Here is a 27,326-nt window from a genome sequence, read left to right on the forward strand (position 1 = left end):
ATTTAAGAGGTGATGGCAGAGAGTGATCCTCACTAATCACAGTCATAACAACTGTCAGGAAGCACTCAGCATTTCTCCACTGCAGTTTGGTATCTAGGAAGAGAACTGGGAAGGAGTGAGAAAGAGAAAGAAAAGTGTCTGTAGGTAGAGAAGAATAAATCAGTCCATGTCTGTGGTATGCTGCTCCAACAAGCTTCCAAACATGCCTTGGGAAGAGATCTAGGGGAGCAGGCACTGTGCTCCCAGGATGTGCTTTGCTCCATGAGCCAGCTGTGCATTGCAGGTGGGAAACCTCACCCAGCAGCACTGGGAAAAGCTCAGTGAGCAGGGGCAAGGTCTGCAAAACAGGATAAGGACATGTAAGGCTCCTCAAAGGAAAAGTTGTAGAAAGGAAAAATACAATCCAGAGTCAGGATTTGTAACCATCATCCCATGAGGAACATCCTGGCAGCACAGCAGCTGTGGGTAATATGTAGGCAGCTGTGCAGGCAGCTCTGCTCCCTTCCTGCCCCCTTCCTCTCTCTAGTGCTGGTTAGTTTACCTGTTGGTGCATTAAAGACTCATCATAACTGTAAACTCCTACAGAGCTCTCCTTAATCACCAACTAAGAACACTGCACAAGGCTCTGATACCTGTACTTTGGAAAGCATTACTGGCCCAGCAGTAATACTCTTACTGCATTAGCAAACTCCTTCAGCGATGTCATTTTAATCACCTCAGTGTATAATGCCGACCTGCTTCTTCTGGTGCACCAAGGGCTGTACCTCCACCCTAACCCTCTCCTGGGATTCACACCTTGGAGCCAGCAACTCCAAGTTTCTTCTTCTGGTGTCTGCAAGCCTGGGTGCCTTTGTGGTACAACCGACTCGGTCAAAAACAGGGCTCAGCGGGAGGGAGGGACAAGGTGGAACATAGTGGCCTGTGATACACAGGAAATCACAACTGCTCTCCAAGTCCAGCCTGGCTTTCCGCTCCGTGGGTCTGCATCCCCTGCCACCCAGCCCCAGCTGCCCTTCCCAAAGCAGAGGTAATGAGAAGGGACTAACTGCATCGACTCATTAACCGGGTTCGTTAGAAGACAGATTGTCATGTTAAACAAATATATTTTTAAAAAACTAAGTCCCATTCCCTGCACCATGCCCCATCTGGGCCATTAAATCTGAAAGGGGTAAGTACAGCTGTGTCAAAGCTGTGCTCAGAAGCAGATTTTCACTGTTTGTATGAACAGCAACTGGCAACCACTCCGTTTTCAAACATCATTTCCTTCTCGTTCCCCAGTGCTGTACTACATCTATTGCAAACGTGGCAGGGGATGCACACTGCGAAACAGTCTTTGGGACTTACAGAAAGAAACCCCACAAATACATTTCCTAAACCCAGCACACCCTCTTTATTTCTCACCAAGCCCTACGTTACCTGAGGATGGGAAGGGCCGCCTGTTGTTAGCCAGGCTTTTCATAAATTATGCAAATTTTATTAATCTAATGAAAAGGTGGTGTGGAATTGTGGGACAGCTCAGCTTTCAGGGCTCCGGTGCTGCAAAGGCAAGTGTCTTTTTTGAGAGAGGGGTGAAAAAACTCGACTTTGAGTTAATCCAGCATTTCTTGTGATTGGTCCCTTGGTAGTCTGATTAATTTTGAGTGCAGATGTTTCTGTTTTCCTTCACAGAACACACCCAGGACTTGGGAGCAGGCTCACCGTGCCGTATTTCCTCCTCACCACACCACTCTTGCTATGGTCGTGCAGCAACATATGCTAAGGCCTTATTACAAGGGATTCCTATAAAAGGCATAAAGGATTAATAATGTATTTATAACACAACTTTGTTTTAGTATAAAGTGATCTATAAATTTGTAATAAATGTTTTATAATGTTTTTGTAGCCTGTTATAAATGATAAATGGGAGACTATAGATGCCACATCAAATATTCATGCTGCATTGTGTGCATTATTATGCCATTACTGTTCAGGAAACCATTAATAATAAAGTGAATGGAGATGTAAAAGTTGCTGACATGCCCAGCAAGCCATTTATAATGAAATGTATAATCCTTACCATAAAGTAAATACATTGGCCAGTGATTGTTGATGAAATGGAAACCCTCTGAATTATTCGTAAGGTATTTATATATTAATGTATATTATCCATATCATGTCACAGAAATGCTGTTAATATATTATATGTATTATTAATTATTTTTACCTAATTTATAGGCAGCTCTTTAAGTGTTACCTTGTCTCTTCTGCTGTTTTGGCAGCTGCATGAGGTCTGGTGAGTTATTTTATGGGATGTGTGTGTTGTGGGGCAGCTGTAATGAACTGGCCACCACAGTGCTGGCTGGAGTGAGCCCAGCAGGGCAGGACGGCAGCGGGAGCCACCTTCCCGCTCCCTCACCCACCACCCCAAGCTTCTCTGTGGGGATGGGGTGCAGAGGTACGTGGCTGTGGGTCTTTTCCAACCTAAACCACTCCATGATTCCATGACAGCTGCCAATGCCTGATGTGCTGCCCCAGGACGGACAGATCCTCTGGCCCTGGCTGGCCTCCCTCCCTCCCGGCCACCATGAGACCTCTGGGCAGCCCTGCTTCGTCCTCCCTCCTCCTCCTCCTCCTCGTTCTTTGGCCAGTGGTATCTCAGGAGGGTGGGAAAGGGGCTCGTGGTGGCTCCCCTGCAGCACTTGTACTTGGTTTCACACCAACAGAGAGAATGGTGATGCTGGGCATAAATCCGCCTTCCCAGCGCGGGATTACCCAGAGGACAGTTAAAGTTAGGTGATTTATTGCGATTTTTAACTTTTTTCCTCCAAATAGGGGAAAACACCCTTCCCAGCGACTAAAAACGATTCACGACTCCCCCGCTGCGGCTGCCCCTTCGAGAAGGAGGACACTTGAATGTTTTTGTGCGGGAGCAAAAAAAAAAACCAAAAAAAGCCCTTGAGGCGCGCTGTGTGGGGTCCCGTGTCGCGACAGGGCGGTCCCGGGGGTGCTGCTGCCCCGGTGTCCGTGGGGCGAGGCCGCCCCGCAGCCGCATCCCCGCGTTCCCCGCCGCTCCCCCGCTCCCGGCCGGCACAGCCCAAGGGGAGGAGGCCCCGGGGGCCGCCCCCGCCCCTCGCCCGCCCCTTTCCCCGCCTCCTCCCGGCCGGTCCGGCCGCCCCCCGCCGGCAGCTCCGGCCGGGCTGGGCACGGCTGGGGCGGAGGGTCCGCAGCCCTGCCCGGCCCTGCCGAGCCCCGCGGCGCCCGCCGGGGCCATGGCCGCCATCCAGAACCTGCAGCTCTGGTGCCGGCAGCAGTGCGAGGGCTACCGCGATGTCAGCATCACCAACATGACCACCTCGTTCCGCGACGGCCTCGCCTTCTGCGCCATCCTGCACCGGCACCGCCCCGACCTCATGTGAGTACCTGGCTGGGCGTCGAGGTCCGCGCTGGGGCTGCCGGCTCGGCGGGGCTGGGACCCCCCGCTCGTGGCCGGGGACCCTCGCCGGCCTGCGGCCACCCCGCCGTCAGTCGGGCTGCAAACCCGGCATCCTCCATCTGCCCAGAACCCTTGCTGAGCTGTGGCCATCCCACCATCCATCGGGCTGCAGATGGGCTGTGGCCATCCCGCCGTCCATCGGGCTGTGGCCCCACATCCTCCATCTGCCCAGGACCCCTCTCCAGGCTGTGGTCATCCCGTCCATCGAGCTGTGGACCCCAGGCCCTGGGCTCTTGCCTTCCCTGTACGCACATCACCTACCAGCAGCAATCTGCTCACACCCACGCTCAAAATCTCCAGGAGAAAAGCTCTGCTCTCCCTCTGCCTACATGTGCTTTTTTCCCCCCCACCTATATTTTCCCTTTTTCCCTTTTCTTCCATCTGTGGCTGAGTTATAAATGTTTTAAATGTGTCCTTTCCATTGCAAAACAAGTTCAGGCACCGATCTTTGAGGGAGCGTTTCCTTCTTTGCTGTTGTGTTTGCTCTGGCTGGGCTCTCCTCGCTCAGCCCGACGGCAGCGCTCAGGAGTCGGGAGGCGAGGGCTATTTAAACAAAATGCAGTAAAAGGGCAGGGCCCGACAGCCGCTGTATTCCTGCACATCCTTGTTTTTCCCATCTAGAGCTCTGCCTGTGGGAAGTTAAAGTGCTTTCCATGCCCCGAGGGTTTTGAACTGTCCCTGCCCAAATGTTAACAAAAGGGGGTCACAGATCCTGCTTCATAATTGGTTTTTCTTTTGGTTTTGTTTTTACTCCTGGGTTCTTTGGACTTTTAGGTGGGGGAATTGAGGGGGGAGGTAAAGGCAAGGGAGCAGCTCAAAGCATGCCCAGGTGTATTGTTTGAAGCATTAGGTCTCTCCTGGTCAGATGTGTCCAGCAGGTAGAGGAACAGGTTGGGTGGTCTTTACTGCAGTTTTCCTCCTGTCCCATGTATTCTGCCTTTTTCCTCACGCTCCCAGGACAGCCTGCCACATGGGTTTGTGTGCAGAGATCCCTCTTACGGGTATCTCGCTTCTGGTGGAACCCAAGAGAAGGTCTCCTCCTGTTTTCTCTCCTCTGCTGTGTTGAAACTTGAAAAGAGGCTGGAGCAGGCCTGGGCAGCAGGAGGTTAGTGCAGGAGCCTCAGGCACGCTTTCTGTGTTGTTCCCAGTGCTTGGGCAAGTCACCAGGGTGTTGCTGTGTGTGACTTCCTGACATGCTGTCATGTCCATGTGACTCCAGATATTTCCTTTCCTTCCTTTGATTCACAGTCCCAAAAATACAAAATGCCAGGGCAGAAAGGTTGAGGTGGCCAGGAGGGGCTCGTAGGGGGGCTGTGGCTGCTTCCTGGCAGACTCTGTCGCTGGCCCATGGAGCATGGCTGAACACAGGGGCTCAGCAACTTGAGAACTGGAACAATCCCGTTGCCCAGTTTAGTGGGTTGTTTATAATCCTTGAACTGTGCAGCAAAGGTTGTGGATAGACATATCTTAAATATATTCTTCTGTGCTGAAGAGGGAAGATGTTCCTTGTGGCATCTCTCTGTTCCCATTCATTTTCTTTTATGATGGACACTCTGCCTGACTTTATTCAGGACCTTACAGAAGCTCTTTCTGACTTGGACCAGCTCGGCAAGGACTGCCTGGAGGTTAAAGTAGGAGAAGCTTTTATCTGTGACCTCCCTCCTCAGTGTCAGTGCTGTAATACAGGAAAGCACCAGGTGTATCCTTGCTGGGCAAAGTCCTGCTGGAAAGAAATTACACTTTCAAGTGGCTGTTGGCCAGGGCTGCCAGGTGTCATGTGTTGGATCCTGGAGCAGAATACTTGTGCAGACTGTCCTTATGTCTGTAAAAGCTTCTCTGACTGTTCTTGGTGCAGGAGACACCAGCAGAGAAATGCAGCTGGGTGCACATGTGGCTTGTCACTCCTGCTTCCCAGGGGCTCATCCCGGGCTCCTGCCCTTGCTTCTAGCAAAGATCCCTGTTTAAGACTGTCAGACTGAATATAAAACTAGGAAAGGGTAATTGGTGTTTGGAGCTCTTGGTGTGCTTGCAGCAGCTCTGCTGTATAAATCGCTTGCGGAACAATTTAGTCACGGCATCAGAGTTTTGCAACAGTGTGTCTTCTGTCTTGGTTTATATAAATGACATTCTTGGGCTGAGTGCAGGGGATTTCTCCTTGCAGGAGCCTGAGAAATTACCAGGAAAACTTCAAGCAATTGCAAAACATGGACATAATCACAGGCTTCTCTTGTGGGATATGTGGCTCAGATGACAGGCTGGTGGGGGTCTCTCCTCCCTTCCTGTTTTCTTGATGGAAAACAAAAAACTATGGTAACTTCTCCAGAACTTAGCTGATGTTGGTTTGTGTGTTATCAGTGAACAGGGCAGGCTGTGTAAAATTAGAAATGCATTTCCCACTCACTTCCCACTCCTACAAGGATGCTCAGGGGGAGGGAAGATGCATGCTGATTTACCATGGAAATTCATTTTTTTTGTCCCAGCTGAGGAGTGCTTCATAGCCAGCCCCAGCACACACGCTGTGTCAGGCAGGTCCCAGCCTGTTTTCTGGGATGATTGTGGAGTCCTGAGACTCCTCTATTCAGGGGCACATGAAGCCTCGTGGGAGACTCCTCTATTCAGGGGCACATGAAGCCTCGTGGCAGCGTGGTGAGAGACTAAGCACAGCAGCTGCCATGTGTGGTGGTGATGGTTGTGCAAGCTCCAGCCACTTTTTTAGTGACCTTGGCCTGATAAGTGAGTTAGAAGAGGCAGGGGAGCTGTGCATGCTCGCTCAGATATTAATGCCAGATGTCAAGGAAAGGTTTTGATTAAGAACCTTCTCTTTGTCTGGGATCTTGCTCTTTCACAGACTGCAAGCTGGTGAATGGGCTGGTTGTGAAATCCCTCTTGGCAGCTGAGCAGCAGCGGGTGCCCTTTCCTTCAGCAGCATTTCCCAGGTCACTGTCAGCTCAGTGGGGCAGGATGAGGCTGAGGTCACCAGTGTGGGCAGGGAGGGTCCTGACCCTGCTGAGGATGGGTTGCCTGCAGTTTCCATGTCCTTAGCAAGAGGCTGGGGTGAAGCAGAGCCTCCTGCTTGGCTTCGTGGGTTTGTGGATTGTGTGACAGGTGCAGGTGTGGGGAGGATGGTTTGGGGGTCAGGGAGCCTTGTCTGTTGTCGGTCACCCCAGCAGCACACTGCAGCTGCCAGCAAGAGCACAGCAGGGTGGAGCAGAGTTCCTGAGAGGAGGATGAGCAGGAGTGTGGAAGGGGGCCATCTTCCACCTGGGATTCCCAGCCTGTCCCTTTCCCCCAAGTGTTTGCACCTCCAGAAAGAGCACAGCTGGAAGGTCCTGTTCCCAGCAGGGCACAATGGATTTGAGCCCCCTGTCCAAGGACTGTGAGCTGGCAAAGGGCACCTCGCTCTTTCTCAGTGATCCTTTTGACTGCTCATATCTCATTGTCTATGGAGAAAACAGCACAAAAGAGCCAAGAAGCAGAAACTTTTTTGGTGCCATCATGGCTCTGGGTTTTACTTTTTTTTCTCAGTCTGCTCCAAGGTCAAATTTCCAATCAGGTTAGTGCTTGCAGTAGCAGCAGCAGAGATTCCTCCTATGGAAGCACATGTGCTTGCAGAGGACTGTGGCATGTTTGCAGCTGGAGCAGTGGGTGGTCACGGAGATTTGTGGGCCTGAGAAATACACAGCCACTCTTTTGCTAAGGGAAGGATTTTTTGGGGGAGCTAAAAACTTTGCCTTTATTCCCGTGCTAGTGAAATCCACTCTGATTTGTTTCCAGCACTGGAGGCCTTCTCTTGGGTCACATTTATATTTTTCACCTCTTCCAGTTAATTCAGTTGCCTGTGTTTTCTCAGTGGAGAACTCCTACTTCTCTGTTTGTATTGGCTTTACTGTCTTAGGATTACATTGGTCCAGAGAGCTTTGATACTCCAAGATAGGAGATGCACCAGCAAGATCAATTTCCAAAAGAAATATTATATGTAAGCAGTTCACCTGAATATCCAGGGAAGAAGTGATGCTGAGACATCAGGTGACTCTTGAAATGACCAAATAACCTGATTGTTTGCAGTCTCTTTTGAGGAATGGAAGGGGATTTGAGACATTCACATTGAAAAGATTGGGGTTTTTAGGTCTCTGCTCCATGCCAGGCAGTGCACACACCATCACAGCAAACAGCATTCAGCGTGGTTGAAGGATATTAACTGACAGTAAATAGTAATTCCAGCGTGTTATGTTTTAAGTGTCAGCATGACCAAGGAAGCAGGAGCTCCTCTTTGCTCTTGCAGGTGCTTTCATTCATTTTCCTGCTACAGAGACTATTTGGGAACAGAACTGGGAGTGAGGCAGAGCAGTGCAATCACTTCCTTCAGCTGGTTCTTAGAAAAAGACATTTTTCTCGCCTGACTCAACCAGGATGATCATATCTATTGTTTCACTGAAACTTTTTTCGCTTTTGATTATTTTTGTTGCTCTTTTTAATCCATTGTCTCAGGGAAGGGAAATCTCTGGGCAGGAGCACTGCTTGAAGAAAAACCTCCTCAATTCCCTTTGATTTTGCACAGGAAAGAGTCTGTGATTTAGAGTGGGATGTGCCTTTTCTTTACGTGCTCCTTGGGGGAGTTAGACCTTTGGGTCTTATCTATCATTCTTCCCTCCTTATCCCACGTAGCAGTACCAGATGTGGGAAGCGGGGAGGAGGCATAAGCTGTGGCGTGATGAGCAAACCTGCTGAAGGTGCCTCTCTTATTTATGATGTAATGCTCCACCTTCTGTACTAAGCAGATAAAGGACCTGGCTTGCTCCTTGCTGTTGCAAGTGGTGGAAAAAGTTCCCGTGCTGCGGTACAGATCATGTGTTTGTCTCATGAATAGGTCGCAGTGAGCCGGCTTTGCCCCGGCTGTCACACTGTTACCCTGGCTCCTCTCGCAGGTGAGGGACCGGCTCACAGGGTAGGTCCACACCGGGTAGAAAGTGCAGAAGTGCAGAACATGCAAAGTTGGTGCTGTAGCCTTTTCAGTTTATCAGTGAGGAGAGTTTCCTCTCGGATATCAGCCTCTCGCTTAGCTCTTTGCCGGCAGACACGAGGATTGTAAAGTGAAACGGGGTTATCGGCAGGGAATTGACCCCGCCCGCTTGCCTGGGCAGGAGGGAGCAGTGTTGGAGAGCAGGGCTGCCAGCCAACAGCCAGTTTTGTTTTCACAATTTAGCAAGTGGCTGTCAGTTTAAAACAAGGCTGATTGTGGCTGTTTCCTAAGCCAGGGACACGTTCTGCTATGGGCGAGGGAAGCACACCGTGGCTCTACTGTCAGTAGCACAAACTCATTCTTCTCTGTGCTTTCATCCCTGTCCTACCAGGTCCCAGGTTCTGAGTTCGCAGCACAGTGCAGAGAGAATGGCATCTGGGCTGGACCAGAGATGGGGAGAGGGGAAGAGGGAGATGATATCTGGGGACAACAGAAAGGAATTGCTGGCTTTGGCTTGTAGCTTGCAAACAATAATTCTTGCTTCCTTTTCAGTTATTGATTATGATTACAGATCAAAAGTACAGCCCCAGAGAAAGCAGAATAAGATTCCTACTGGCAACTTTGGTGTTATCAGCCGCAGGATGGTGTTGTGGGCAGAGGTAGTTCCCAGGCAGATTCCTGGTGCTGGTTTTGTGGAGCTCTTACAGAGGAGAAGAGAGGATTTGAAACCAGAACTTGGGTGCTGCTGGGCCCAGGATCTTCTGAGATATGGGTGTGTTGGAGAAGCATGTGATTCGTGCAGCATATGAGGGATCCATGAGAGACCTCCTTGGAGCTGAGGTCTCTCTGTGTGGAGACAACTTTCAAGATAGGAGAACATAGATATGACTGGGAAATACTTTCAGGGAGAGAGTGTTAAAACCTGGCTGGCAGGCATTTATGAGATGGGAGAGAAGCAAGGCTTTTCTGGGGAACAGAAACCACCCATAAGTTAGAGGTTGCTCCTGGCTATCTCAGCAGAACCCCTCAATCTGACTGGGATATTTTGGCATCAGCATGTCCTGTCCACTGGCAGCTGTGGGAGTCAGCCCTGCAAGGGTAGATGTGCCAAATTGTCTTGTGCTGCCTGTGGGCAGATGGCTCTGCCTGCTGCACATCTCTGCCCTGGGAGGTACAGCACGTCTGTGACTGTCTCGGGTGGGATCTGCCACGCTGCTCTCTCTGGAGCTGTCTGAGGGTATGGGGCTGCTCTGTCCCAGTGAGGCTCCAAGAGGTTTGAGAAGCTGGAAGTGAAGCAGTTTGCTCTGCAACACCAGCCTGAGATTTTTCTCTTCTTTCTGTATTTCAGAAACTTCGACTCCCTTAGTAAAGAAAATGTGTATGAGAACAACAAGTTGGTAAGTAACTTCTGATGTTTTACTTTTGGTTTAGTCTGTAACCTGACACCTTGCTTGTGTGATTTAGCAACAGAAACCCTGCAGACACTGTGTGCCAAGTGTGCTGTATTCAAACCCTTTGCCTTATTCTGCACCTCCTAACCTTCTCATTTGAACAGCAATGTCCAGACTGGTTGGCTACTTGAAATCACCATCAGACTGTTCACACTTCTTTGCTGGCCTGTTTCCGGTGGCAGCAGGAACTCAGAGAGAGATGCTAGAGGTCAAAACATAGACATGTTGAGTGTGTGATGCTCCTGAGGGATAGAGCAGGAGCTGGGAGGTTGCTGGTGTGAGAGAGGAAGCACAGGGAGTATCCCCCCACTTTGGTTCCTTCCTGGTACAGGGAGTTAAGGTGGAGACATCCTAAAACCTGCTCCTGCCTGGACACTTCACTGCAGCATGGCACTGGAGTTTCTCATGTTCTTTCCATGAAGAAAGTAGAAGTTACACAGGCCAACCCCCTCCTGCACTGGATTCAAGCATGGGCTTAGTAACCCAAGGAAGGATTTTCCCCTCCCTTTCTCCATCACAAAAAGAGAGGTGGTGGATTATAATACTTCTCTTCCCTTGGCATCATTCCACACAGCTTCATGGCTGCTTGGCAGGAGCTTGGGATGTGAATGAACCATGGCAGCTTACTCTTGTCTGGGCTGGAGGATTGACATCCTCTGACACGGTGAGCTGAGGTGAAGTGGTTCTTGCTGCTGGGAGAGCTAAACTTGCCCCTCCCTGGCTCCTTTGCTTCTGCTCCCTTTATCCCTGGCCTCACCCACAGTGCCTGTGATGGAGCCCCTCTCCCGAGCTGGTGCTGCAGTGTGTGAGCAGTTAGTCCCACTCTGGGGTTCAGCCCTGCCTGTTCTTCTCTTCGAGGTGAGATTCAGACCATGTGTTTTGCCCTGGAGGTTTGGAATTGGGAAGACATCAAGGCCTCTTTGCCATGGACGGGCATCCTGACTGGGGTTCTCTGGAGCCCTGAGTGTTGCTCCTTCCCTGGCTGGGCTGATGGTCTTGGCTCTGCCTGTCTCTGGGAAATGAGCTGTACGAGCTGCCTCCACTGCTTTTATTAATGAAAAGCTTCTTTGTGCCTCTCATAAAGACTTACTCTCCTCCTTTGTCACAGTCTGTGTGTCGTCCCCCCCCCTTTCTTGGTTTCTTTTATGTCCTTTGTTTTGCTCTCTCTTCTTTTTTCCACCTGCTGTAGGATGACTTGACTAAGTTGCATTTTAACTGTTGGTATCCTGCTGCTTTGGTTCTGCCCTCAGTGGGATTGAGCCTCCATCTCCCTGTTGTCTCCTGGGCTAGCCTCCCCCATCAGACTACTCTCCATCCTAGCTCCTACACTTTCTTGCTCTGACTGCCCTTGGGATACGAGTGGGTCTGATTTCTCTGCTGTTGTTCAGACTCTCCTTGATGCCTCACCATTCAAAAACTTCTTTTCAGGGGCTGTATTATGCAAGTGAAAAAGGCTTGTTTGAGCTGCGATTTACCATATAAGGTCTTCTGCCAAGGAAGAATGTGTCACTTCTCAAGTGCCAAAAAAACAATCCCAAGCCCTAGAAAAATTTCAGTTGGTGGCAATTTTTGTTAAACATTTCAAAAATACATAAAGAGGAGAAAGGTTTCTAGAGGCTTTGGATCCAGCTCTTTCAGTGCTGGTGGATGGTGGTGTGGTGCAGCAGATAGAGCCTGTGTCAGAAGGAGGCTGTGCCAGGCTGGCTCAAGTGGCCTCGAGTGTATCACTTTCCCACTTTGCATAGATGAGGCAGCAGGGGCACTTCCCTCCCTTGGAAAGCACTTGGAGCTGCACTGATGAAAAGCATAATGCAGAAATAATGTGTTGCTTCTTTCTTTTTGCTCCTCTACCTGCTATAGGCACATGGGACACCACATCCTAGTGCTGCTCTCTGCATTGCTCACCTGGTTCTGGCCAAACCTGTTGTGTGCATAGAACACCCTCCTCTTCGTGGTCCAGGCAGCCCTTGCCCTTGTTCTGTGCCTGTTGCATTGTCTGACCTGTGGCACAGTGTGGCAGGAGGTGGCATGACCTATGTTCCCACTTTTCTGCACACCAGGAATGTCCAGCAAGAAAACTCCACTGGTCAGACCAGTTGTGCAGCCAGGAATGGGGAACACTCCAAAGAATACATTAAATATCAGTTTACAAGACAGGCAAGTGCCAGACTGGGCTGGCAGCTGGAATGACACAGACGGAGGTAACTGGCTGAAAGCATTTTTAATGTCAGCTCTGTTACATTTTTACTAGGATACCCAATGGAAAAAAATGGTAATTATCTTGCTGAAAAATAGTGGCTGTTTGTTTCTTCTAAGCAGGAGTGGTTGGCTTGTACACCAACACTGTGTGTGTCCGTGCCAGAGGTCAGATTCGGAGGGTTTTAATATATTCAAGTCTTTTGTTAACCCCTTCACTGTGGGCTTCAACAGTAGCCTTCTTTGTGCCTCTGGTCCTGCAAGTGCTGTTTTGCTTTGCTGTGTTGGCATTTCAAAGGGCATGCTCCAAAGAGGGAGGGAAAGGATTTTTTCCTATAAGCTGGGAAGGAACAAGGCTGGAGAAAGTCCTTAGTAAAAGCGTTACACTGAGTTGAGTGAGGGCAAAGTTGCTACATGGATGTTCCAATTTCTTTTTAGTCCTCTAATAAAGTCTCTTGTTCAGAGGCAAAAGAAAATGGCTTTTGCCTCCTTTACCTGACTTGGATCCTGCAGTTTCAAAGCAGAGAGCACCACAAAGAGGAATATTTGCCCCAAATACATGCTAGGTAGCATGGAAACAGTTAAGCTGGAAGGGAGCTAGGTATCAGGAATTCTCCTGCATTACGCCTCTCTTCCCCCTTTCTGGTCTGGGAGAGAGGGGTCCCTCCTGCAGCCCAAGATTTCCCATTTTCAGATGGGTGAGAGCAGACAGTAGTAGAGAGGAAGCTTTAACATTTGCACAACACTTGGATATGAAAGCTGCCTGCAAGCACCTACCAGCCCACCGTTAATTGGGGAGCGCTCCAGGTTGGGCTGGAAGCCTGGAAATGAGTCTGCCAGCCTGGACTGACACATTCCCTTCTGCCAGGCCTGGCTCTCTGCAGCTGTGCACTTCCAGATAGAGGCAGGCTGGAGGAAGAGCAGGGGAAGCCCAGGTGAGTTCCTGTGCAGTGAGCTATGGCCAGCTTGCCAGGCCAGATTTTTGGCTCCCTGCCTGGATTTCTCAAGGCGGTGGCTGGAAGCCACGACTCCGTTGGTTCCGGTAACGGCAGCACGATGTAGGAGTTAAACTGGTGCAGCTGTTCCCCTGTACAGTTATTATTTGAGTGGGGCTGTTTGCAGTGCAGCTTCTTACTTCTGATGAGAAGCAGCTCTGCTGTCTGGGCTGGACAAGACCCTTTTTTTTTTTTCCCCTTCCTTCTCCAGGCATTTCGAGTGGCAGAGGAGGAGCTGGGGATCCCAGCCTTGCTGGATGCAGAGGATATGGTTGCTCTGAAGGTACCAGACAGGCTGAGCATCCTCACCTATGTTTCCCAGTATTATAACTACTTCCATGGACGGTCTCCTAGTAAGTACCGTATTCCCTGGAGGGATGGGAAGGATCAGGGCTTCATTTCGTGCTTTCCCTTGCCTCATAACAGGCTTGGAAAAGCAAAATAGACTGCATAGAGGCCTTTTTGGTTCCAGAACTATTTCAGTGGGGGACCTGAACTCTTTGCACACCAGCCACAGTTGCACCAGTGCTTTTGGAAGGGTACAGGGCCATGTCTTGTCTTTAAAACTGCTGCCTTAAAATTTAAAACACAGTCTAAAAATTTGTATGGTCCAGCCAGACAGGAGCACTGGAGGTTCCTCTCCATGGTCCCTACTTCAGCTTTCCTTTCTTGAGCACCTCCAGCCCTGTTCCAGTCTTTGCCACACTGCAGGGCTGGTGAGAACATGGAGTCAAACAAGGCTGAGCTTGTCTGTGGGGCTGTGCCAATGTAACAACGTCAGTGGTAGTGCTTGTACAGCACAGCATTAATGATGGAAGGAAGAAGGAAATTATCACCTTAACTGGCATAATTGTGGTAGCAATTCTGTCAAACATAAAACAGGCCACAGAGCTGCCAAGGCATTATATTCACGTACTGGAGAGTTTATCTGGGCTCGCAGGAGCATTATTGTAGTCTTGGTTTATATTTGGCTTTAAGCTCATCCAAAATGAAATAATATGATAAACCAATTTCACAGGTTCCTCCAGAGGAAACTTTAGAAAGTGGGACATGAATTACTTAACTTGTTAAGGTGAATGAAAATGGAGAGATATGTAGTGAAAATGTCCTACATCTTGGAAAGAAAGCACAGTTCACTCAGAGTTGACCTTAATGTCTAAACTCTTCCCCCTTCTCCATCTCTTTACACATTTAAGTATGCTTTTTGTCTCCCTCCACAACTTCTTCCCTCTTCCCTCTCCATTTTTTATTTCTTGTTTGAAAAGCATTCTGATTGAAGTCAAACAGATTCCATCGTGTTTGTGCCAAGTGGTGAGAATCTGGGTCAGGTTGGGGTCTTTGCTCCCTCCCCCTCAGCATCTTGCCTACCACATCATCAAGCACAGCACATTTTTATACTCTCTCGTGTCCCACAAAACACTTTGGTTACATTCCTGCTGCTGGGGTGAATGTGTGTGTCTGAAAGTGAGCCCAGCCTGGAATGTGCCCTCTGACACCAAGAAGAGTCACAGAATCACAGCCGTGCCCTTCGAATGGGTTCCGGCAGGACCATGAAATAAGCAGGATGCAGGAGGACAGAGAGGGGGAGCAGGCAAGATTTTACTGAGGTTGTGCATTTATGGAAGAACAGAGCTGAAGCCACCCATCATTGTGCTGGGCTTTGGGAATTCAATAAATGGCACAAGTGGGAAGTGAGGGGGCAGCCCAAGCCTGAACTGTTTACTGGGTCAGCTGTCACCCGTCCCCTGGTCACTGTGGTGGGAGCCTTGGGTGTTTATTTGGATAGCTGGCTTTCTTGAGGGGAGACTGCTGGGAACTGGGCTCCCTCTCTGCTCCCTGCCCAGACTCTCTCTGTGTTTACTGAGAAGGGTATAATCTCTTTTCAGATGGGTGCCCACTCAATTGGTCGCTCTTGAAGTGAAGCCGTGGCTCAAATATCCCACAAGGAGCACAGAGACATCTCATTCAGAATAGGAATTGGTGCAAAAATAACATCCCCGTGAGACAGCTGGGGGGGGGTCCTGTCTGTAAAAACTTGGCATGAAGCCTCATTTCCCAGGGAAGTCTCCCTACACTTCTGAGGGCACAGGGCATCATTCCTTGCTTGACTGAAGTGTGTTGGAGATTCTCTTTTCTCCACCCATAGGGAATTTTGAGGCGTTTTATTTCATCTGCAAAGAGAATTGAGTGTTTTCAGGCTGCTTGTGGCAAGTCAGCACCACTGTGGCACTCTATATAGAATTACTCCTAAACCCATGAGTTTTCCTTATGTTCCCTTAAAATCTTCCCTTCTCCTATTCTTCCAGTTGGAGGCATGGCTGGAATCAAGCGTCCTTCCTCTGAACCTCCGGAGCAGCATCCTGGGAAGAAAACTGTTCCAGAGCCTCCTAAGCCAGTGCCACCAAAACTGCCTCCTGCCCACCCACCAGCCAGAGCTAAGCCAAAGGAAACCTCCCCAGTTACCACAGTAAGAAATGTGGTTTTGGGTGTTGTTTATAGCTTAAATCTGTTCAGTGAGATATAGAGTATTAGGCTAGTTCAAGACTCCTAGTAGTAAGGACTTAGCCTAAATTTTCTGCTCACTATGAGGGATTTAATCCAGAGGTCTGGGTACTGCACAGGTTGAGGTGGGAGTCATTGGAAAACCATCAGCCACCTGGGGTTCATCTAGTGGTGAACAGGACATGGTTGTCTTAGGACATGGATATGCTGTTCCTAGATACTGGGGATGGAGATTTTTAAGGGGTTGTACTATTTTTGCTAGAAAACATTGATTCAATTCTTGGAAACAGTTTCAAGGCAGAGTAGGGATGAAAACAGGGCAGAAGAAGGGGGAAGCCTTTTCCCAGCTAATTTAGATCGGAGATCTTTGCACTTCATTTTCCTAGAGGCAGACAGGACACCCTGGTCCTCTGGCTTTGTGGGAACATATTCCCCATACTCTGTCCTTCTGAGGGCCATTCCACTCAGGGAGCAGGGATTTCCTGGACATCACTTCTCTGCCCTCTGTGCATGCCAAATGCTTGTCTGCCTGGGAGATTTGTAGCTGTACGTGGGGCCATGGTGCTGCCTGCTCATCCACTGCCTCTCCCCACAGAAAAGGGTCCTGGCAGAGAGCGGGAATGTCCCCAGCAGCAGCTGTGGGATCTGTGGGAAACATGTGCACCTGGTGCAGCGCTACTTGGTCGACGGGAAGCTCTATCACAGGAACTGCTTCAGGTACAGCAGCTCATCAAAGCTGGGGCACAGCCCTGTGGGTCGCACAGGGGGAGCCTGGATCCTTTGGGACTGGAGAGAGTGGTGTGGGACATTTTTTACGAAGTGGAGGCGACCTGGGCTTGCTCTTGACCTGTGCATAAGGGAAACTGTGCACAGGTCTGTTTTCATCCACACCTTTCCTACTTGAGGCTGTGCTATGAACAGCTCCTGCTCTGGTGCCTGAGGAATGTGCACACAGGGTCTTCTCCTTGCCAGTGTGGTACCTTCACCCTCTCTGTGCTGATGGGAGAGTTGTGCCTGCACTCTCAGCTGTGTGTCAGCGGCCTCCCAGCGCTCTGGAGGATGTTTTCTGATACTTTTGTATCCACAGGTGCAGGCAGTGTTGGAACTTGCTTCTTCTTGGAAACTACAAAGCTGGGCCTGAGCCCGGTACGTTCATCTGTACCAGCCACCAGCAGCCAGACAATGTCCAGGTCTTTGGTCTCCACAGCACTGGGAACAAACCTGAGAGTACCCCAGCCCCTACTGCTGCCAGGGCGTTCCAGAAAGCAGCAGAACCCAAGAAACCAGAGCAGGTGTTGAAGAAACCCAGCCAGGAAGGCCTCACTAATTCAACCAAGCCATCTGTTTCATCTTCTGGAAGCTCTGGCTTCAGAAGTGTAAATACTCCATGGTCCTCTTCAGCTGTAAATAAATCAGATGACTGCAAAGGTACCTCATTGGGGAACAAAACAGATCCCCGTGGAGGTACCCCAGCAGGGCCTCCTTGGACAACCTCTACAACAAAAACACAGCAAGCCCGGGAAAATTTTTTTCGGTCATTGGAGTCCTCCAGCAATAAAAGTTCTGACACTCAAAAACAAGCCCAGTCTCCTCATGGCCCTGACAAAACTGCCCCTGCCAAAACCACTGCTGAGGTCAGTCGAGTGAATGCTGGGAAGGATCAGGCACGTAACAATATTATGCAGGCTTTGGCTGGATCAAACACTTCTCCAAGCAGGCCAGGAGGACTCAGTTCCACTGGCTCCTCAGCATCCAGCAGGTAAACACTGTTTATCTTTCTCTTTTTACTGCTAAGATGTTCCTTGGGATAATTTGGAGAAGTCCTTGCGTCTTTCTTCCCTTTGTCCTGACTGCTGTTGTGGCTCAGATTTAAAGACATGTAGAGGGACACATACAAATCTTTGGAAAGACCTAAAAAGGTCTCTCCCTTCAAAAAGACTCACTGGGCTGTTCTTTTTTGCAGTGGCAAGTTTTCTCCCGCCAGTTCTCAGAGTCCAGCTCCAAAAGCACAGTCCGGCAAAACAGGGTACACAGCACCAAAGCAGGACAAGATTACAGACCCTCTGCCCAAGAGCCAGGCTCCCAGCAAACCCGTTGACTCTCTGCACAAGCCAGAGTCAAAAAGCAACAAAGGTGAGGATGATTCACAGACAGCTCTGCCTGGACATAACATGCCAACTTTATGCCTTCCTCTTGGACCAGCACAGCGAATGTGTCCGTGACTCCTGAACTTTCTGTCTGTACCATCACATAAGGGTTGTGGGGCTCAAGGGTTGTGGGGCTCAACACACCTCCATTTGTCCCTGTGCAGTTTCTCCTTCTAGCACTGGTGAGTTTTACTGCTTTGAGGACCTCCAGGTATTTGAAGTTGTACTTGCTGTCATCAAACGTTGGGATCGTGGTGGCTTTCAGAGGCTTAGGTAGACTTTCCCAGATGGGAGACCTTGCCAGAAGTTTGTGATAATGTTTTGATTGCAGTTGGGGCTCACTCAGCCTCCTTGTTTGTTTTGAACCAAACTTCCACCATGGTGACTGAGCAGTGGGCCAAGGGATGATATTCTGGGGATTCCCCGTGTCTCAAGCACCTCCAAGTGGCTGTCTTTTTTTGGGCCAGAAGCACTATCTCTCTGCAGTTTGCTGTGCCCTATGGGGTTTTTTTGTCTGTCTCACTACCCCAGCCTTTGGTCTCTGAGATCTGAGCTGTTTGTGTTGTATTGCTGTTGAACGTGCCTGTTCATTTACTCTGTGTCTGTGTTTCTGTAGATGCACAGATTTTAAGGAATTTGAACTGAAAGGAACAAAGTGCCACTGAGATTATTTACTACATACTGTATCTGAATCCATTCATGTTAAACTTGTTGAGTTGGTGCTGGTTTGCTGCAGCAACATCATAATATCTGCCCCAGTGCATGGTGTATCTCCTAAGATACACCATGAGTGTATCTTAGGAGAGTCTCCTGAGACTCAAATCCGGCTTGTTTCTTTTTATTGGATCTGATATTATGTTGCTGTGTTCCTTTCTTCAGGAAGCACAAATGTTGGTGAAGACAAGTCTGAGAGCCCAGCAGACTGGAGATCTCGGCTGAAGCCTGTAGCCAACAAGTGAGTGTCTTGGAGATGAAGGGTCTCCGTGACAAGTGAATGGGGATGTCCATTCCTGCATCTGTATTTGTTGCTGCAGGTCTGTGTGCACATAGGAGGGAAGAGCTTCTGTGTTTTAGTGCTTCTGTTTTCAATAATTAATGAAAAACACAAAGGCTTTCATTTCTGGGGAGGGAAAGCATATTTCAAATTGCTGGACTCTGATTAGAAAAGTGTGACCATCCCAGATGGAGATCCAGCCCAGGATGTCCAGAACTCTTCCTGTGAACCATTCTGCAAGGGGAATGGTTTCCTACCTTTGTCTTTCTTCTTTGCAGAGACCAAGGTGGCTCTAAGAAACCTACTGATAACTCCCAGGTGGGAACAGGGAGCCCAGCACACAAGGAGACAAAGCCAAGTCCATTAGTTGTCCCACCAGCAAAGCAGGACTCTGGTATGAAGGATAAAAGCTTTGCCTTCATTTTGCTAATCAGGCAGGGGACAGGCAATAGTGCTGCAAGGCACGTGTGAAGAACATCTTGGTGGAGATTGTGCCTTGCTTTCAGGGATCTTTGCTCTCTGCACCTACTTTGGCCCTGGTGCCTTTGTTTGGAGAGCCATCTTTCCCCAAGGAGAGGGACTCAGTCTTCACAGGGTGCCATCTGTGAGACAGTCAGCAAGATTTCACTTTCTCTTGCATGATTATGTAATGGTGGGAAATCTTGGTGAAGTTTCCCAACTGTCTATTCTTCTCCCAACTGTTTATTCTCCTCTTCTCTTACTCTGGCCTTGTAATCAGTGCTTTTTCCCTGTTTACTTTGGGCTTATGCCCTACATTATCACGAAGAGAGGAGAACTAGGACTAGAAATGGAGTTGGCTAGTGGTGAGTCCCAGAGGTATTGAGCAATAGAGGAATTTTTTATGAGATGAGGGTTGAAATTTTTTACCCAAAACCTCTCTGTGCTTCTTAATCCAGCTTCCTCTGGTGGATTCGTAAAGAAGTTGTTGATCCCCAGCTCAGATCTTATCAAGAGCTGTCAGAATTCAAAAGAAGACTGGAAAGATCCTGGGGGCTCTACCAAGAAGGAGGAACATGGCAACCAGTTGAAGACAAGCACTGTTACAAGTAAGATCTCTTCTGCCTACTGAACAGCCCTCTCTCCTCTGCACTGTCAGGGAACAGCCTGACTGGTCACCATGGGAGATGTGTCCCCGAGTTTTCTGTGGCTAATCCTGTGGCTGTTGTCATGAGGGGAAAATCTGTGCAATTAATTTTTATTAGCCAGCTTGGCCTAAAAGCAGGAAGCAGCAAGGCCAGAGAATTCAGTGGGAAAGGAAGAAATTAAAATAGGGATTTGTCAAGGTCACTGCCCTGTCATTCTTTAGAGTCAATGCTATGAAGAGGACCATCTCCTAATTTGGGGAACTGAGATCTACTTGATGTCTCTGTTCCTCTTCAGTTGAGTGGCTTTGGGAAATAAAAGGAATGCAGAGAACTGTCAGGCAGAGACTTCAGCTGGCAGGACCCACAGGAGCAGGAGCCAAGACTGCTGTTTCTTAGACTTCCAAAGATGTCCTGACCAGTTCTGACCAGTTTGTCCCTACTCTTAATCCAATTCCTTACTCCTGCGTGCTCAACCACAGCTTCACCTCCATTGCCCAGTTGTCCTTGCTCCATCATATCCCTCCACTATGCTAATGAAATTTTCTGGAACTAACCTGATGTTTGCTGCTGTCCTGCTTGCTCAGCCTCTTTCCCACCCCTTTCCTTACCCCATCTAGCTCTGTCTTATCTATCTGGAGCAGAAGATCCTCACACTATGGCTCAGCCCTGCCCCTGATGTTTGCCTTGGAGCAAGCAGGATGGGTCCCGATGGCTTGGTGGCCTCATGCTTCGGTTTGTTAGCTGGTTCCAGCATTGTCCTTTAGCCAGGACCTCTGACAGCTACAAAGCATTCAAGCTCCAGTTGTCTTTTTTTTAAAAGTTTAGTGTGCCTCCTTTGCCATGATTTTCCTAAAACTTTCCATCTCTTTTTTTCCTTAGGCTCAGCCACAAAGTTCAGCGTTAGTCTCTCCCAGGAAGTGAGCTGTTAAGATAAGGGAGGCCAGGGTTTATACCAATCTTTCTGAAGCTTAATGTTTCCACTGGGGAGTGCCACTCTGGGAAACTTTCCCAGCAGTCTCCCCGCCCTTTTCATCTGTATCCAAGTCTGCCATCTGAAAGGCTGGTCTGCTGCTGCTGTCACTGAGCAGACTGTGGATTAAGGGCAGACTGTTGCTCCTCTGTGTAGGTGTTTTACCTCAGCACTCAGAGAGCTGTTGTTCCTGCCCTTAGTCCTGGTGGTTGTGTGGGGCTGTGGATGATGAGCATTTCTGCAGATCGTTCATTTTCTTCGTTGTAGGTGGTGTTTTCTGTTGAGAAAGGAGGCCCCACGGTTTTCTTGCCAACTGTCCTACTTCCAGTTTGCTGGCAAGCAGCCAACCCATCCTGTGTCTGTAGAGCCAGAACTTGAGGATATCAGGGGATATCAGACCCTGAGATGGTCAGAGAGTGTCATTTTACTGGTTCTTCCCCTCCAATGACCTTGGTCTTCTCATGATCACTGGTGCAGCTTTCTGCCTTGGTTGGAGGTGCTGCAGAGGTCACTTGGAAGGAGCCTGGAGATGCAGGGCTGAGCTGGGAGAGGGAGTTGTTGCTCAGGCAAACAGCTCGTGGCAGGCCGGGTCCCTCTTGGAGGAATCTTTAAGAGAAGTGTGAGTCACAGGTAGTTTATGGGGCAGCAAAACAGCAGCATCCAGAGGGAAGAGATCCCTGACAGAGGCCAACAGTTCAGGGACAACACAGCCACGTCCAGCATCTTCTCCTTTTGCATTCTTTCTAAGAAAGTGAGATAGAGCAAGGGCTGAGCAATTAGAGAGCTGTCCTTGAGCTCTTCCTCAGTTGCCGGAGGCTCTCATGAGGCTCCCCTAGTCTGTCTGTCCTGTCTTTCTCCTTGTGTGTGTGGAGCCTGCACTGCTGCTGCCTTTCTTACAGCTGTGCTCTTTTGAAAATTAGAGTTTTCCTTCGTTATCACATCATCCACGTACGCCTCTGTTCTCTCTCTGTGGTAATTATCCAGCCCAGCCCCTTGGGTATCCAAATACCTCACACTCTTCTGTAGTTATCCTTGCAGCACAGTTGGGCAGAGGAAGCTGAGGCACAGTGGAACAAATACATATTGCTTAAGGATTGATTTTAATAGGTGTCCAGGGCCTAAATAATGCTGTGTAGTGGGGCCTAAGGGACTTCTCACCTAGGAAGTGTTTTGTGGGAGGAATTGAACCTTAGTTTCCTGAGACCTATGCTGAGGTACCCTAGACCATCTTTGTTTCATCAATATTTACTGATACTTCCTTGCGAAAGAGCACTAGAGGGACATTTTAAAGTATATCTTGGTGTTTCCTGTGGCAGTAACCCAGCTTTTCTGTGCTATCCTCTGGAAGCTTAGTAAGGGGTGGGTTTTGCCACAATAAATATCTTTGGGTTTTAACAAGGTAGTGAATGACTGTGGAAGTCAATATTCTTGGGTGGAAGTTCCAAAGTCACACCTGAATTAGGTGACTGCCTATACCCTGGGGTTGAAAGCAGCAGGGGTATCCGAGTGACAAACCACAAGGAGTAAATCAGGCTGTGAGGACACACCTCTCACCTTGGTCAGGCGTGCAGATGCATGTGTGTCATCTGTGACCACTGTTGGATGGCTGGGACCTGTTGTGCTCTGCTGGTGTAGGCACTGCCCCACGCCATAAAATTATTTAAAGGTTGTTTTGACGTTCTTTGTTTGATTTTTTTTTTCTCCCTTCTAGTTAAACTCCCTGCTCCAAAAAGCAAATATGAGCCTCAAGTGGTGTCCCCAACCAAGGTATGGCTGTAAACCAGGTGTGAGGGGAGCAGGCTGGGGTTGTTTGGTATCCTTCTGGAGTACTTGCCCAGATATATCTAAGTTCGTCTTACTGGGAGGGTTTATTTGGATTCCCAGGAAAAGGGTGAAAGGCTCTGGGGCAGACACAAGGTGGAGAAGCTGCTGGTTATCTCCTATGCAGGGAGACAATAGAAGCTGGAATGAGACAGAGCCAAACAAAATTATGGCAGACATTGTGTCCCCAAACAAAGGAGGGAGAATTCTGTGGACTGACAGGTGTGGGAAGAGTTATCACTCACAGCAAATGTATTGCAGTGCTGTAGGGTTGCAGTGGCCACCACTCTGTTGTGAGCAGCCAGCTTTGCACTTCTGCTGGCTTGGCTCTTGCAGGATGTGGCTCTGCACTTGGGCTCCTTATGCTTCTTCCCATCTCTGTTGGGGCTGTGACCTCAGAGGGGGTTCTGAGGGCACTGAGCTGTATTCAGTCCTACATTTACTCTCCTAGCTGCACCCAGACTACATCCCCGAGGATAAAATCCAGGAGAAGGTGTGTGACATTGAGAAGCAGCTGGATGAGCTGGAGTTGAAAGGAGTGGATCTGGAGAAGCAGCTGCGTGCCTGCGAGGGAGGTAAAGGAGACCATGAGCCAGCTCTATCATGGTGGGGAGGTGTGAGGCTCATGTCCTACCCCTGGGCACTCTTGGCTCCATTTTTAAGAGCTCAGGCTACATGTGAGACAACAGATTGCCAGAGGTACCTAGTGTGGAAAGATAAAGCCCCGGGAATTTTAAACCTTCTCTGACTGTTTCATAACCTGAGCTTTGAGCAAGGTCTTGTGTTAATTTGGTTGAGGACCAGAGAGTTTTGGGAGTGGAACTCCACTATCGATCTGGCTTTTGGATCCCAAGCCGGGCTGGCTGTCATAACTGGCTCTGGTTTCACAGGGCTTAGTGGGTTCATGCAGAAGGGCAGAGTTGAGGAAGCCATGTGGAAGATGAGCTGGGTGTCCTGTAGCAGAGTATCTATGAGCAGCTTCCTTGAATTCCCAGGGAGTGACCTGCATCCCTTGTACCCAGGAGTTTACCTGTTTTCACTTGAGGTTGCCTGTGGCTCATGTAACTCATCCGAGCTTGCCTCAAGGGATTTTGTGTTTGAGCCAGGGGAGCTGAACTGCAGCTTCTGGAATCTTGCCCTTTGTCTCCTTTGCAGATGAGTCCGAGGATGCCCTTATGGTGGATTGGTTCAAACTGATCCATGAGAAACAGCTGTTGCTCAGACAGGAATCAGAACTGATGTACAAGTGAGTACAACTAGAAATTCACCTGTCTGCTTGTGCACTTCACCTGTGAGCAGTGAATGGGAGGGAGTGTGGCAGCCCAAAAAAATAGTGTGCCAATTGGTGGGATGAGGAGGGTTGAGGATGTCCCTGGGAGAACTGCCGGCAGTATTAGCTGATGGGCCTTTGAGCACCCAGGGTCTGTGAAGAGCTTGTGTGGAGGGAAACTTCACAAACGTGATGGAGGAAGATTTCCTCTGACCCACCAGCCCCTGCCCAGGTTGTGGGCAATGCAGGTTGGAACTTTAGCATGGTATGAGAAGGGTCCAGCCCTGGGGCATGGCGGGGCAGGAGCTCATCACTTCTGTCATTCCTTCCAGGATGAAGCAGCAGGAGCTGGAAGAGCAGCAGTGGAATATTGAGACGGAACTGCGACGCCTCATGAGCAAGCCAGGTAAGGACCAGCCACACTGGGAGTTCTGCTGGCCCCAGGCTGTGTGGATCCCTTCACTTCGTGCGCCAGTCCTGGGATGTTCTTCAGATCTGAATGGCACTGCCTGGGATTGCACTTGCACTGTGGGGTGTCCCCTGACTGTGCTGTCGAGCTGCCGGATGCTTTCCAAGGGAATGTAGGATGCACCCCTGAGTGTGAGGATAATAAAATTAGACTTGCTGGAGCAGTGGGGAGGCACAGTGGGGAGGTACTACCTGTAGCTGTGAGATGGGCTTTCCTTGTCTTGTGCAGAAGAACTGAAGACAACCAGGGAGAAGGAGCGAGAGAAGGAGCTTCTGGAGTCCTACCTAAACACGGTCAATGATCGGAATAATATTGTGGAGTGCCTGGATGAGGACAGACTCAGGTGAGGGCCCTCGGATGGTGGGAAATGAGCCAACACTAGGGATGATTTTCATTATATTTCTGCTGCTGCCCAGGCTGTAGGGATGGATGAATGGCTGTAATCCAGACTTCTGCTCCATGAGAGGTGGGTGGTCACCTGTCACCAACCATCTTGCCCTAAATGCTGCCGTCTTTGGCAGCTGTTGGAAAGAGATCAGGACTGCAGCCCTGTTCAGTGTTCTCTCAAGCTAAAGCTGCTGTTAGAACAAGGGCTGTGAAAATGTAGAAGGTGGGGGGAGAGAGGGAGAGGCTGGAGATGAGTAGGCTGGAGACAGTATGGGAGCTGCAGGAAGACTCTGGGAACATGAAGCCAGGAATGTGTTCATCTGCTGCAGCAACTGAAGGAACAACTGTAGCCAAGAGCTGGATCCTTCCCAAGTTCAAAGGAAGACTGCTGTGTCAAGTAGCTGGATTTGTGCCTCCTGATGCTGAGAGCAGCCTCCATTTCCTGACCTCAGGGCACCAACTCCAGCTTCTGGATTCTAGAAATGCCCAGGCCCGAGGAGGTGATAGCAGTGTGCTTGTCCCCATTGCAATGAGCACCTCCATAGCACCCTGGGCTACTGGTGTCTCAGCCTTCATTCATCTCCTTGGGTGTGGTGGTGCCTCACCACTCCATGAACTCGGATGATTCACAAGCCAGCTGGGAGAAGGCCTGGAAATCCCCACACAGGCTCTTGCTTTCAAGGGAAGCAGATGCAATTTGCTAATGTCCAGGACTCTAACTGTTGGGGTTTTTTTCCTGCACCCTTCTCAGGGTATGCTGTGGAGGTTGGGGGAATAACAGCAGTCACTGGGGGAATAACAGCAGTCTTTGTGTGGTTTTTGGTGTCTAACACCTTGTCATGAACACAGCAAAGTTTTCTAATACCATGCTGTTCCATTTCAGGGAGCTAGAGGAGGACCAGATGTTGGCAGACATGATCCAGAAGTTGGGTAAGGGCCCTTTGTACTCCTACAGAGCAGCACTGGGGGGCACTGGGGCTGTGGGTATCAACCTGCTCTGTGTCTACTCCCTCTCCTGCAGATGGATCTTTTGAGAGCCAGGAGCCAAAGAGGAAAGAGAACAAGTTCCGCTTGTCCAAAATATGGAAGCAGAAAAATAAGAGTAAAGCTCAGGAGTGATGTTCCTTTGCCCAGCAGCTCAGAGAGGCCCATCAAAGGTGTGGTCCTTCCTTCAGTCCTGCTTTCCTGGAGCTGTGCAGGACTGCGCTGAGGCTCCTCTGCTCCCTGACATGGAGACTGCAGGTTTGAGGACCAAAGGGATGGTGTGAACCCCCTTTGACCCTGGTATGGGGCCCAAGGACACCTTTCCCAGAAGATGGACTTTTAAGACTGTTTTCCTTCTTTGCCTGTAGCTCAGAGATGGCTTCAGCCCTGTTGGCAGCTCAGGAGGGCAGAGCTCAGTTTGCCCATCCAGTGCTTGGGTCATTATAGTCCTGAATCCAGGAGTGTGGCCCTGCATGGCACCCCACAGTGCCCCACTCCTGTCACCCAGGGTTTCACCCAGGACGCTTTGCTGGTCTGTGGAAGGACCATTGTCCCTCCCTCCCTGCCTGTGCTGTGGCTCTTTGGCCAGCATCAGAGATGCAGAGAGGGAGATGCTGTGGGGCAGGAAGGATTGAGGGTCTCCCCATTATCACACCAGTGCAGACTGGAGCTGCAGCCCCCTCAGCGTGGGGGAGAGCAGAGAGCAGAACCACCTCTGTGTCTGTGGGGTGGGATGTCCTCGACCCACAGCAATTTCAGCAATAGTGATTTGTTTCCAGACCTCCTCTTGGGAGTTGCTGTAGGCTGATTTCTCAAAGCCGTGAGGGGTTGCTCACTGCTTTGTTCCCTCTGTGGGGGAGGTTTGTAGGTACCTTATTTCTCTGACTGCACACTGAAGCAGGATTTTCATTGTCTGTGGCCCATCCTGATGAAAATGAACAGAACTTTTCTTTTAATAACCTGGTGCTAACTGGGAGCAGAATGGAATTAACAGGTTTGCCTCAGCCATGAGTCTTCTGCATGGGACCAATATTTCAATGCCTGAGGCTCCGTCCCTGGACAGCCAGCGCCCTCAAGGGGTGCTGTGGATCACCTTGGTGAGACCAGGAGTGTAGGAGCAGGTCCTGGCCTCTTGGCAGTGAGTCTTTCTACTCTTCCCTCAGTCCAGTGGCTGCAGCCAGACACCTGCCCTGTGTGTTATCACCCTCTCTTCCCAGTCAACCTGGGGAGCAACGATGGAGACAGTCATGGAAAGATCAGATTAAGTCACGATGCCTCTAGCTCTGGTATGCGTGGATTTCCCTCCTCCCTCCCAGCCAGGTATTTTGAGGTTTCTACGGGTCCTGTTCCCCAGCAGGGCCAGGGATTTTGCACGGAGGAGGTTTGCTCCCGCTGTGCCGCTGGCAGAGCAGAGGCGATGCGTCCCTTTCCCACGAGGTGGCAGTGGGACTCTCCGTCCCGGGCAGGGATGTGCTCGGGGTGGGACTTGGTGCCCGAGGGGGTTCCTGGTGCCCACAGTGTGTGCCATGTATGTACAAGTGATGGGACACCCCGTACCTGCATATGCTTTTGCCCAATAAAGAATTGCTGGAGCAAATCTTA

General features: G+C 49.8%; 1 protein-coding gene across 1 annotated transcript; it reads left to right on the forward strand.

The window, feature by feature from the left end:
• Nucleotides 1-3,180: 3,180 nt before the first annotated feature.
• On the forward strand, nt 3,181-27,326 carry MICALL2 (MICAL like 2). The gene is made up of 17 exons (XM_027726243.2): nt 3,181-3,391; nt 9,781-9,829; nt 13,286-13,427; nt 15,381-15,541; nt 16,172-16,293; nt 16,664-17,335; nt 17,540-17,709; nt 18,603-18,678; nt 18,996-19,111; nt 19,635-19,784; nt 22,505-22,560; nt 23,066-23,189; nt 23,770-23,860; nt 24,217-24,290; nt 24,582-24,696; nt 25,624-25,670; nt 25,762-27,326. The coding sequence occupies exons 1-17, from the start codon at nt 3,249-3,251 to the stop codon at nt 25,857-25,859; spliced, it is 2,406 nt and encodes an 801-aa protein (XP_027582044.2). The 5' UTR covers nt 3,181-3,248; the 3' UTR covers nt 25,860-27,326.

This window comes from Pipra filicauda, unplaced genomic scaffold, assembly GCF_003945595.2.
Source record: "Pipra filicauda isolate LSUMZ 115617 unplaced genomic scaffold, ASM394559v2 scaffold129_size2064235_pilon, whole genome shotgun sequence".
Lineage (NCBI taxonomy): Eukaryota > Metazoa > Chordata > Aves > Passeriformes > Pipridae > Pipra > Pipra filicauda.

Bases quoted from the DNA above. Each gene is read 5' to 3' on its own strand.
- MICALL2 (XM_027726243.2), top strand. From the start codon at position 3,249: ATGGCCGCCATCCAGAACCTGCAGCTCTGGTGCCGGCAGCAGTGCGAG. The intron at 22,561-23,065 runs GTATGGCTGTAA...TTACTCTCCTAG, and splicing joins AAGTGGTGTCCCCAACCAAG to CTGCACCCAGACTACATCCC. The intron at 25,671-25,761 runs GTAAGGGCCCTT...CCTCTCCTGCAG, and splicing joins AGACATGATCCAGAAGTTGG to ATGGATCTTTTGAGAGCCAG.